The sequence below is a fragment of the Girardinichthys multiradiatus genome, chromosome 9 (assembly GCF_021462225.1).
Source record: "Girardinichthys multiradiatus isolate DD_20200921_A chromosome 9, DD_fGirMul_XY1, whole genome shotgun sequence".
NCBI classification, from domain to species: Eukaryota; Metazoa; Chordata; class Actinopteri; order Cyprinodontiformes; family Goodeidae; genus Girardinichthys; species Girardinichthys multiradiatus.
The window spans coordinates 21,855,392-21,868,477 of NC_061802.1; the positions used below are offsets into that span (position 1 = coordinate 21,855,392).

General features: G+C 40.3%; 1 protein-coding gene across 3 annotated transcripts in view; it reads right to left on the bottom strand.

Moving 5' to 3' along the window:
• Positions 1 to 2,161: 2,161 nt before the first annotated feature.
• Positions 2,162 to 13,086, bottom strand: part of opa1 (OPA1 mitochondrial dynamin like GTPase) — a 40,317-nt gene continuing 29,392 nt past the window's right edge. For all 3 annotated transcript variants that reach the window (XM_047374985.1, XM_047374984.1, XM_047374983.1), the window contains 2 exons: positions 3,703 to 3,776; positions 2,162 to 3,606 (listed from right to left, as the gene is read on the bottom strand). In XM_047374985.1, the coding sequence (XP_047230941.1) occupies positions 3,712 to 3,776 (65 nt within the window). In that variant the 3' untranslated portion in view covers positions 2,162 to 3,606; positions 3,703 to 3,711. The remainder of the gene's footprint in view (positions 3,607 to 3,702; positions 3,777 to 13,086) is intronic.

The window sequence follows — 13,086 nt, forward strand, 5'->3', positions numbered from 1 at the left end:
GGCAAACAAATGCTAACACCGCCTCTGTTGCCAGAAAACGCCCAACCCTGCAACTTATTGCCTCTTTTCCAAGGCGTATTCAAAGTTACCGTCCTCTACAGAGTTGCCACTGCCTCCTGCCAAAAGATTCTCTGTATGTATGATTAGGTGGAGGGGATTAAATAAAATGAAGCAGCAAAATAAGGCCTTTCTTTTCCTTCTGAAAGACTAGAAATGCCGCTTTGTGTGCATCCGCTGTTGTGGCACATTTGACAGGTCCGGCTCTACTGCTTTTGTGCAGCCAGAATAAAGGGGATTGACGGAAAACACAAACTGAACCACTGTGCTGTTGTGAAGCTGGCTATTAGTCAACGTGACGGCCTTTGCAGATGCTAATGGCTTATAGTGCATCCAGGCTGGCCTCCCTCCACACAGAGTGTGGCTATCTGATTGCACAAAGGCCCTTTGCTGGAGGTTGACTTTTTCCCCTTTCTTTTCATTTCTGCTAGAGAAGTCAATAGGCTGTTTCTGAGAAAACAGGGAGATATAATAGCACCACAGAATGAAAAAAATTGATAAGAAGCAACTTTCTTCATGGTTAAAGCCCCAGGTGATGAAGTTGAGGCTTGTGAAGCCCCTCTGAGTAATGTGGAGCTGCAGTAACAGCCAGGCTCTTGTGAAAACAGAGATGATGCCCGGGAGTATAGGACCTCTGGACCCCCGACTTATTAATCAGTCAGACCCTCAGCTGCGTGCCTCAGGCTGCAGCGTGCCTTTAGCCTGCTCTGGGACCAGATAACACCCTGCAGACTTAACTACTGGGAGGGTTTTACCCAGACCTGGAGCGGAGGCCTCAGCTCATCAGCACACAGGTCACTGCATCCTGCAGCTGAAGCTTGAGGATAACAGCATCCTATCGGTCATGAAGAGCTCTGGACTGCAGGGCTGAAAGCAAAACAACACATCAAAGAAGATTCTCTGTGTCTGTTTAACTTGATGTCCAATCAGTATCATGTTTCAGTTACATAAAGCTTTAATATTTTGAAAAGGTAAAACTGCTGTCAACCCACATGTCTGTGGTCATATAAATAAACATTGGCTGAATTCATCAGGAAGTGGAAGAGTTCCACATATGGAGTATATCTTTTAGCGTGTAGCATGAGATAAAGTAGTGTCATGAAATCATCTCAAACTGCTTCCAGTCTAAATGCAACCGTTATGCTTGTTGATGCATATTTGACACACACGGAGGATTGTACTGAAAGAATTTTGTTGCCATCAAGTGGCCAGAAACGAGCATAACTTGTTCAATTAAGAAGTACTTATATGTTATTAATGCATCATTAATTATTACATCACCAAAAGGTTTCTCCAACAACTAGATCAGGATGTGTATTCAATCCTGGTGGCGTCTGTCAGACTACTGAAAATAAACCAAGTTTTTCAGCAGGATAATTCAAAACAAATGGCTGAATCAAATTGGAAGGGGCTCAGCAAGCACAAAAGACCTCAGTCCTCAGATCTAAATCTTTTAGAACCCTGTCGGCTGAACTGAAGAGAGCAGAAGAGAGGACCCGTTACAATCTAGAGGATGTACAGAAGTGATTCCGCTCTGTGTGGTCCAATCAGCAGAGGCTCCAACAATGCAGGCAACCGCGCTAAAGGTAAAAGCAATTAGTTCTTAAGACTGTATAAATGTGCTTAAATTAAAGATTTGAGTTTTCTCAAATTTGTTTTTTTAATACTTCAATAAAACAAGATTTTAACGTGTTTTACACATTGTTAATCAATGCAGGTGAAGGACCTGTACCTGCATCCCTTTCTTTCACAAATCTAGTTTAAAAACACAGCGTCTGGAGTATAAAGACAACCTAGAAATACCACAAAAAGTACAGAAGAGGATGATGAAGGTATTAACAAAGAAACATGTTCCTAGTTTTAATAGTTGACAGGTATTTGTTAACTTATCCTAGATTATTGCTGACATTAACCATTGGCAATTTAAGTTTAAATTGGGGAATGTTTTAGAGACATTTCAAAATAAAAAAAACTTACTTTTCATCTTACAAGTTGGACGGTGGTAGATGAGCAAACATTTGACTAAAACCAAGCCGTTAAAACGTAAAGACAGATCGGCTTTCATTGCCGCTGTATAAAGTGACAATAAAAAGAACTGACAACATAAAAAAAAATTTTATTTATTGAAGTCCATTTTATTGTCATTTAAACACAAATTAAATAAATAAAGCACATCTGTAGGGGGTACACCATGCACACGTTACTTTCTACAACATAAAACATGTTTTAGGACCAGCTTCCTAGTTTTCTTACTCTGGATCCTTGTGCTGTAGCTCGCTGACTGCCAACGCACAGTCTGCTTATTTATGTACACGAACCCATATGAACATCTGAATGAATAAATGAAGGAATATGGGTAACGTACTCTCACCGATCCTCGCAGATATAGAAAGAAGGGAGCAAGATGTCGGTGATGTGAAGCATCTTAACTGTCCAAATGAAGAAGATGCAAAAAGAGATGACAGAAAGGTTAGGGAGTGGGAACAGTGAGCCCTGAACAGTGACTGGAAGGAAAGAAATGATGAAAATGGTGAAAAGTTGCTTCTTTACTTGACTTTGAAGAAGTGAAGTTAGTTTCCATCATTTTGTCATCTCAGAAACCATAGAAACACAGAGGTAAGTTTGAGTACAACAGCGTCTGTGCTGCATACATCTACACCGACTGAACATTGCTGACAAAAGGTGAGAAACCTGGTGCAATCTGAAAAGAACATCTGGAAGAAAACCTAACCCATGTGTACAGGATCAGCACTTCTAACTGGGCCCAAAAGCAGAAAACTAACTACACTGAGGCTGGCTAAAAATCAAATCAGATTTACCTGCAGAGGGGCTGATTGGATGTTTTTAAAACCTTAATGACAAATATTTTACTTTTTAAAACAGAATTGATCATTTGTTTATTCAATTTAGCGTTCCAAAACCTGTTATATCAAATGACAGATACATTTGGGACATGTATGAAATGAAAGAACATAAGACAACATCAGCTTGAGAAGTTTATGTACTTTAGGTTGCGTGAGACCGATTAGTTTAATAAAGTCAGTTATGAGAGGGAATAAACTGAATGAAATTCAATCCAACTCCATCAGAGCTGACACTCATCTGTTAGGGCGTGGTGGGTGGAGAGCTGAACATTCAGCCGGGTTTAAGTTTTAATCAAGTGCTGAAGATCCTAAGTGCAACTATTCAATATTTCAGAAGGTAAATGGAGCACCAGCTGAGACAGGTCAACCAAAAAAATCAAACAGGGGACACTAAATGCATACAATCCTCCAATTATGGGGAACAAGTGATGCTTCGCTTTGGATTTCTCCTTCAATCTCTGTGTGTTTGGATTGTTGTTGTTCTCTGGTGTCAAAGAGCCACAGGGAATAGAAATTAAGGTAAATGACAGGGAAAGGTTCCTCCATTGTTTTCTTCTGTTCATGTCCATCGCTCATCACTTTCCACGAATCACTGATGGGAAAAGCAGGAGGGTGTTGAGATCGAGCCAGAGAGGGGGCGATGGTGGTCAGTTACAGATGAGTTGTCTTTGTTCAGTGCAATAATCTAATGACAGAAGAGAAAAGGTCATCAGAAAACAAACACAAACAACATTCCTGACACTTTACATCACTTGAAAAGTTTCATCCTAGAGAGAAATACCTGGATCTGTTACTTTTCCTTGTGAAGAGCTTCTATGAAAGCTTCAAGTTTCTCCTGGATCTCACGGACTTTCTCTGCAAAGGTCAGGACAGAGTGAATTTGAAGATATAAACTAGCAAACAACTCTCATTTGGCACAAACCTACAACTCTAATTTGAGGTCTCATAAATAAAGTACACACAAATTGAAATAAAATTTATTTTCTTTCATTTCGGTTTCTTTGTTGAAGACAAAAACAACATATGGAAAGACTTGAAAACCTTTACCAACAAAAGCATTCATTAACTGTGAAAACAGATTTATTCATTGAGTTTTCATTTATAATTGATTTATGAGTAAATATATAATACCTGTATTACATGCAGGATGTTTAGTTATGAGTTTCTCCTAATATAAAATACCTAAAACCAGGATTGTTTCCTTTGACATTTAACTCCAGATAAAAAAAATCCCCTGTTTTTTCCACAAAAAGAGCAAATAGCTCTCTGTGACACTGACAGCCAAACCTCAAGGCAGACCTCCTTTACACGTTTGATGATGAAGACTTATGAACCCACATCAAAGCTCTCACACTCTCCTTTTAATAGCATGTACCTCCTGGGCATCATTGCTAATGGACGGAAGGAGACACCTCAACATCATCTCAGAGGGAAAAAGAGAGGGAGGGTTGTCCACTAGAAAAAAACACACACTTTTTCCAATATGACTACCATTACCCATAGAGTATAATACAAGCAATCCTTTCACCAAACAAATAGCATCACACGAGATGAGCGAGCGTCTAAAGCGGTCTTAATCACTGATTAAACAGTGGCTGAAGGAAATCTGTGGGCCAACGTTGAAAGAAGAAGAAAAAAGGAAGCCATAGCTTGCAATGCCAGCTGTACCTCCAGGGTCTGGCTGACTCTCCGGTTTCCCCGTCACCCTCACTAATCTGTCTATATCTCATCCAAGCACAAACTCAAACACTGGCTTTGAAGAGCAAACCAGCACTGCTCCATCTTGATCAATCAGAAGCATGAGATACACATGAGAGCTACTGCCGATGGTTTTCCTGCTGGAAACACTGCTTTAAGTAACTGTCAGGAACATAAATCACTATGGTTTGGACCTCAGAGCACTAGTGCCCAAAGCATGTATTTAACCCAGTGTTCTTCAGAGGGAAACCAAATATACTCATGGGGTGGGGGGGGCACACTGCTGCTAAGGTATCATTTTCTTGATGGATGGATGTTTGGAGAGATAAAGCCACCCCCTAAGAAACTGGCATAAGAACAACAGACATGATGGAGAACACATGAAAAAGTAGTGAGAACCAGTCCAAACCCAGTCAGAAAGACTGGCTGTGAACTCAAATGTCTCAGAAACCTGTAAGAGCTGTACAGTCATGCCACTTCCACCTCCTTTCACCCTCCAACATGTTCCCCACTGGCAGGTGGCAGAAAAAAAATTCCCAGCCTTTGATACTCTGTTAACACACTAAGACAAAATGGCAGGGTGTAAGGAGGGGATTACTACACCTTATGGAGGCATTAAAGGGGCCCGTGGAGGGGAAACGCCAACAAGTCACAGCAGCAGGTGTGCAGCTGAATGAAACATAAACCTGTTGTACACCACTGCAACAAGCAGGACACCGCAGGGCCCGGCTCAATGCAGAAAACAGATTAGGCGACGTGTCCTGACCACTCGGCAATATGACTGAATCCAGGGCCGACAAGAACAGGATTATAGACATCTGGTTACCTGAGGAAAATAGCTGTGAGGTATGAAGAGGGAGGGAGGGGTGAGGGAGGGAGGGTACTGACTGTCAAATCATGAGAACATGGGAAATCCCCTGGATCAGGCTTCAAAGTTTCTTAGTGGGTTTAGATGTGGATGTTGATGAAGTGGCTCTACTTAGATGTCAGATATGGTACGCTCGAAACTGTTCAGCCATGAATGATCCTTCCAATGGAGGACACAAATCTGGAGGTCAGCTGTAGGCCCTGAGTTTGTTTAGACATTGGGTTAAAAAGCAAGAAAACTACATCCTAGATAGGCTGTAAAAAGTTACAAGGGGGGACCTTTGAGGAAACTCAAGGTGTCTCACTGATCCGATCCTGCACTGTCATGCAAGTAAACCTCAATTTAATTAACCTTCTCCCATCCCCTTGGTAGTGTTTCAGCTGGTGACCACAATCGGCCAATTGTTAGATCAGTTCAAAATCGTGCTGGTCAGTAACTCAAAAATCGGATGTTTTACCGATCGATGAACACACCAACCAAAGTGCTACCAGATCACAGCAACAGCAACATTCTTCTGGGTGGACGCAAAAATCAGAGACCAGAAAACTTTGTGCGCTATGGTTCAGGCTGATAAGGGTCTGTTGGGAATACTAAAGACAGAAAGACATTATCACTTTATGCCTATTTCAACCACTAGCCTGACTGAAAAAGTCACTAACCTAACTCCAGTCATGGTATGAAGGATGTACCTGTGTCAGATCAAAGGGCCTTATTATTATTGTTGTTGTTTTTATGATCATTATTATTCTTTGAAATCAAAGCTACAAACAATCTTTTCTTAGTCCAACTTCTTTATGTATCGTCATTCCGCTTCTTTTCTTATATTTTTTATGCAGGCATGTATTTATTAATTTAATAAAAATGCTGAAAATGTCCTAAATCAGAGATGCAACAACCATTCCCTTACAGCAAGAAGCACCCAGCAGCTCTCAGGAACCCAGGAGGCTGCTGCAGAGCATGAAGAGCTTCTTTCACAGAGGCCAATATTCTGGGAATAAAAACTGTGAGAGACTGATATTTATTTCTTCCAGCAACATCTGTTTGCAACCAAAAGACCACAGCGTGATAAAGAGGAGGCCATGACAGGGCTTTCTTTTCACCATCCTGTGGAAATGAAACAAAAAACAGTGGTCAGAGTCAATGCTGCCTATTTCTCACTGTGCAAAAAGGGAGTAGCGGTTTAAGACTCCATTTAGGCTCTTGTTTACCTAAGAGATGAGTCCCCAAACACAGTCATTCAAATGCTCAGCCCTTTATCTGGTCATGAATATTCCCATAATCCTCTACCCTCAATCCCAGAGGCCCCTTCTTTGAGTTGCTTGAGTGTGTGTGGGTGGGTTGCAGAGGGTGGAAAAAAGGTGGGAAGCCTTTTCCACAAATCCTTTCCTTTAAGGCCTTCCCTGTTGCTGATCTGCACATGAAATGATATCTCATTCACTGGCACTCTGTAGCGCCACTATGCCTGCATCGGCCAAAGAGTTGGCAGAAGGAGTGCTGAGCCAAAAAACATTTAATTGACCTGTAATTAGACCGCGCAGTCCTGCTGGACAAGTGACCAACGCAGAAAAGAAGGGGAACGGACAGAAGAAAAAGACGTGAGGAAAAAGAAGAGGGAGGTCTGCAAGCTAATCCTCATTAACTGAAGATGGACACAGGATGCGAGAGAAAGATTTCAGTAGCTGAAGACTGGACCCAAAGTTGCTTTAGTATTCAGCTCTGGTGTCCTGAGAAGAAAGTAATAGTTGGCACCATGGTTAGGTGAAGGAGCAGGTTCTTGTCCATACCAGTCATGATCCATCAATAAACTGTTAAACGTTTAAACGCTCCATTTCTACCTCTGAAACTGGACCTCATAATGTAACAAACAGAAAAGCTTTTTCCTCAGCATGTTGCTTGATTCGCCACAAAAGCTGGATGGTTGCTGTAAAAACCAAGACACAGGAAAGGTGGATGCTGGGAAAGCGAGTGTGTCAGCAGCTCGATTGCCATGTCAGTGGCAGAGCAATGAATCAGCCCCAGCACTCAGGGGTCTTATCTAGAAAACAGATGCAGGAGTCAGGAGCCCAACATGGGGAGAGGGATACGTTGGTCTGAATAGGTCAGAGCCTGGGGTCACCCAAAGGCCAGACTAAAAGAAACCCTTAGTGCTTGGTTTAACATTTTGAGACTTCATGATCCAGGTGCATCCAGACTCCCCCTAATTTTAAGAAAGTACCTTAAATTAAACATGTACCTGTAGGCTACACTCAGACAAACTCTTTTTTTGTTTTTGTTTAATGTATGGAAGGTGATTGAAAGTACAGTATAAAAAGTCTATGACTCAAAGTCTGCACTACAGAAGGTATGGAGTCTGAAGGAGTCCCTTTGGGTCTCAGATGAAGGCTGCTGTGAGGCCAGGTAACAAGCCACCTTATGAACCCAAAGTGTGAGGTTGAAAACTCTGGTGTACAGTGAGATCTTTTCTTTACCACTCAGAGAAACTCCTTTGTTCTTCTCACAACTGTATTGAAAAAGTTAACTGGTGATCTTTGTAAAACAAGCACATGATGGTGGCCCTTAGTGTTTGATAACACATGCATGGTTCCAGGCCAGTGGTGACACCATTAGTCTCAGTGCAAAGTTGCACAGCAACACAGACCCCGCTGCTGGATTGACATGTGCTTTACCATTAGCCTGATGGCAACTAATCAATTGGCTACACCACCAGAGGGGAACCATGATATCTTCTCTGCAAAACGTTGCAAATGGACACTTTCACAGTGGGGACTATTCACAACCGAATCCCCTCAATAAAACTGCATTAACAACGACCCTGACATTGTTTTTATTTTATGCTAATTTGCTATTAGTGTTTATTTTATAATGTTTCCGTTTGTGCAATTTAAAAAAGTAGTCTATAAAAGTCTCTCTTGTTCTTTAGGCCTAAATAGGCTGAACAACAACTTTTAACTCTACATTCAACCAATGCAGAGGATCACTCGTCTTCATGTAAACACCATGGACCACTGTAGTATTCCTGAATGATTAACATATTTAATAGCAGATATGCGTCAGTTTACATTATTATGAATGAGGAACATCTATTATTAATAACAATTATTATTATTGTATCCTCTTTTTTTAAATGACTTTATAAGGACACAACAGATCAGCTCTATTGGTCAGATGCTCCTTCACATCCATAAAACCAGTAAACAAAACCCAAACTCATTAGAGCCAGTAGAAATGGGTTTCCGGATCCATTTGGGTTGGACTTATTAGATTGCAGGGGTTTCACTTGCAAAATGGACCAGTCTTATCAAAAGGTGCTACCTGATAAAAATATGCTGTGAATATAAATTAAAAATCAAAAACAAGGAACAGATTTAGCAAAACGTTAAACCTCGGTACGGCGACAGCTCATTCAATGCACAAATTGTAACCACTTTGTTCTACATTAAACTTTATGGGTTCTACTTATTTTTTTGGTTGTTTTCTGTAATTTAGAGCTGGACAATATACTGAATCCCAACAATTATCATACTGGCTAAGAGCCAAAAACTCACAGTTGTCCAAAGTTGTAGTTTAATAATAATCTGTATCGCTATATTTAGCTAAATGAAATTACATGTTTAACTGATTTTGCACAGCCCTATTTTCACTGTATTTTTAAAGTCTTGTTATTCTGCCCCAGTCGTACTGTCTATGTAAGGATCCATCATATATTGTTAAACATAATCCTAATCATGGTTATTTCACTCAAACCATTGTTCCAACTCACTCTCTTTAAAAAACACCAAGACCTTGTTGAAATGTCGCTATTCAATAGAAATCAAACTTCTGTCTTTTTGAAATCAATGCCTCACCACAAATGGGTTTGCTTTTTTTGTAGCCAATCAATGTCTATTTGGTGAATTTTATTAAAAGGCATTATAGGGATATTAGCAACAGAAAGCAGCTCAAAAGTCGTTTTTTTCCTCCACTGTGCAGATTTAATAAATGTTAGAATCCAACATGATGAAAAGTCGAATTCAACTGACTGGTTATTACCACTCCATGTCCAGTCATTCCAACCGGTAAAAAAAAGCCACAAAAACTGACCAGCATGAAAAAACCTCTCCGTGACAAACCAGATAATCACAAATCAATAGGAAGGTTAGATGCTTAGAAACGTCTCGTGGAACATGAGAGAACATGCATGTTTTTTTTTATCTCATCTTGAACAGAACCTGCTATAAAGTATTACGGTACGCATGTGTTTCAGTGACAGGAGGAGCAGTGGGACCTGGCCCCCAGTGACTAGAAAGTGCTGGGAACATGCGAACGGAAATCTGGATGAGTTTCCTGTCTGATCGCCATCGTTTTTCTGTCTTTCCCACACTTGACCTTCCTCTTTCTCACTGCAGGGGGAGAGAAAGCCTCAATATCTCTTGGATGGTTTTATTCTAATTTCACCACTTTAATCATCACCTATTAATAGCTCGTCAGATGAAGTACATTTTCTTTACCCTTCTCATTTTACTTCTGAGTTTTTCTCCCAGTCTCTTTGTTTCTCAAGTGCTTTAACATGAGTGTGCATGTGTTATTATAATATACTGTATTATTTAAAGAGAAAGACGTTCCTGGATCACGACACCAGACACAGGATGGATGGGCTGGGTGATGAGAGAAAGAAAGAAGTGTCTGGGGAATAAAGGGGAAGAAAGATGATGGAAACGGTGGAAAGAGAAGCAGCTTATGTCTTTGGTAAATGGCAGCAGCTGGCCAGTCTGGGCTTTGATGATGGAAAGAAGAGTAAGATAAAAAGAAGAAAAAGCTTAAATGTTTTTATAGCTACAAACCTAATTTGGTATAAACAAAAGCAGCATGGGGAGAATAAGGTTAAAAACTCAAACAAATATGGCAAAAAAAAAAAAAAACTTGTTCATGCTTTAAACCGATGCGAGAGCTGCAAAAGAGGCCATGTAAAAGTGTAATGTTATATGAATGTAGTAAGATTTCACAAAAGGAACCTTGAGATTTCCTCTTCTGTTAGGAAAAACAAAGTATTAACTAGTTCAGATGTATCTTTGAAGGAAGGACTGATGCAGACAGAATAGAATAATGTGAAAAGGACACAGTTTAAAAGCAGAAACTATTAAATGTTCAATGGATCAGCCCGTTGTCGTCTACTTTAGTATGGATGCACTAATGTGTCCAAAGGCTCACTAAAACAATCGGGTTTTAACTCCTGCCCTAAGAGTTATTGAAGGTCTTGATGTATTAGAATAAACAGTTGAAACCTGCATCAAATCCCTTTTACTTCTGTAATGTCCGTTCTGATTTCCTCGTTTAGATGATGCTTCGTTTGAGCATCTTAGTAGGGGTTTGATAACACACTTAAAGCAAAATGTTCTGTTTGGCTACAACACGTCAGTCCTGAACCCTTTGAGATGGTCGGTGCTGATTCCTGAAATGGTGAGTGCAATATTCATAGAGCTGCACCAAGACATCGGCTGGTGACCAGAATCTGAGAACGTTTTGTTTTACCGCATCCTCGCCTTCGATCATGACTTACAAAATCCAATCTTTTTTCCAACAAGTGAACGCAACATTCCTGATTCTAAGAGGCTAAGCTCACAGCAACGCTCTTCAGCAGAACTGCACAATATACATAGCATATTTATTATCATATATATCGCTTTATGTAACATGCAAATCGTGCGGAACGTCTTGGGAGTGCAATAAATGGCCGCTAATGATTTAAGCACCTTGCATTCAGGCTCAATGCCTGTAATATATCTGGTAACACTAGTTGTTCAACGCAGCATAAACATGTTTTAAAAAGTAAAGAGGTGGTAAGATAGAAACGTTATTAAGAAAGTACAACAAAGTTGTTTTAAAGCCAAAACAGCATATGACAGCCAGAAGCAACTTTTTGTAATAAAAACTTGTTGAGATAGCAACAGTAACTTTAGTTTTATTTCCAGTAGTGGGATAAACGACTTATTATCTGGGGTTGATGTTTATGAACCAAAACCAGAAAGACGTTGTCACTGTTTACATGTTTATTAATTGCAGGTCATCATTATTATGACATTCAAATGCTATGGTATTGTATTGTGCAGCCCTACTCCTCAGTGTGGGATTCTGGCCCAAGCTGCAAACTGTTTGGACAGCGCTGCCTTACAGACACAGAGAAACATGGGCTGGTTAAAAGCTCTGAGTAAACTTCAAAACTCACTACTCCTATCTGTCCTGCTCACAGGAAGATGTTAACCACAGCACCTTAAGATCGTACGTCACTCAAGAAGCGGGGGCGAACAGAGGAGCACTTCTCCTTGAGCCCTCACTAATCACTGTAAAGGAAGCTGCTCCAAGGAGGCCGACGGGGAGGAGATGAAAGGAAACAAAGTGAGCGAGAGGCTGAGAGGGCATTCCCCTGAGCAAGCCCAGACAACCACAGCTTTATTGTGTTCTGCTTCCACACGGGCAAACGGAGAAAGTTCCTGCATGCGCAGACAAGCCAAACACTTCACACATTATCTGCATTTATTTTAAAGGACCCTCTGTCGACGCCTCGTGTTCCCTAACCCTCAGATAACCTCACCTCACAGAAGCTGAAATCCACAATTTTCCACAAATTGTTGCATTCATCAGTGCCAACAAGCCTCCAGCATTGATTGTGGGGCTTATGATAAGAAGCCATGCAGTGGCCAGGTGTTCTTCTGAATCAACTCTTGTATAAAATGTGCCAAAAACCCAAGTGTGGCACTAATGGAATAAATTTTGAGGTGTGGAGCATAAAATCCTTGATTTAAAGTGCTACAATGACTGCAATTTATAATGATTCATAATTTATCAGTAAAGATATTAAAACTAGAAAATATCGACCGTCAAAATGCAAAGACAGATTACAGTCATTCTATAATCAATGATGTGTAAGAAAACTTCTAAAGTCCATCTTATTTATTAAATCCATCTTATTTATTGCAGAAACATAATAGTATAATACAATGGCAACCTGTCATTTGGTTTTACTGCCATTAAATTATTTATTTCTGAAGAAAAAAAAAACAAATGTGTTGAAATATTTGAGTTATTAAGAGATATATGCTTCATATACAGGAAAACCTTAAGGTAACACATATTTAGTTTTCGTTATTTGAATATATTTAGGTTTGTTTTTCAGTAAAATAGACATTTTTGTTTTATTTTATAAACTACTGACATTTCTCCTTCTTTATGAATCCTCAAACAAGGCAAAGAAAACAAGTTTATCTTTAAAAAACAATAATAATGTTATAACGGTTTCTACACATTGTTCCTACTAAAAATACGTAGAAACCATTGGGAGGAAGGAAGCGAGGAAGGAAAGAAGGAAGGGAGCAAGAAAGGAAGGAAGGACATTTCTAGATCTGTAATGGTTGAATCACAGTAACAGACTTCGCTCCATCACATCAGGCACAATGGCATGTTTTTCCAGGACAACTCATTGAATGCACACACAAAGGACAGTTTCCAAATATGGGCAAAGGAAGCAGCAGCAGCGGCCTCTGCTCTGGCCTTCGCTCTAGAGGCGGCGCTGTGCCATACGGTTCTGCTGGCACACGCCGACGGTGGCGCACACACCTCTCTGCA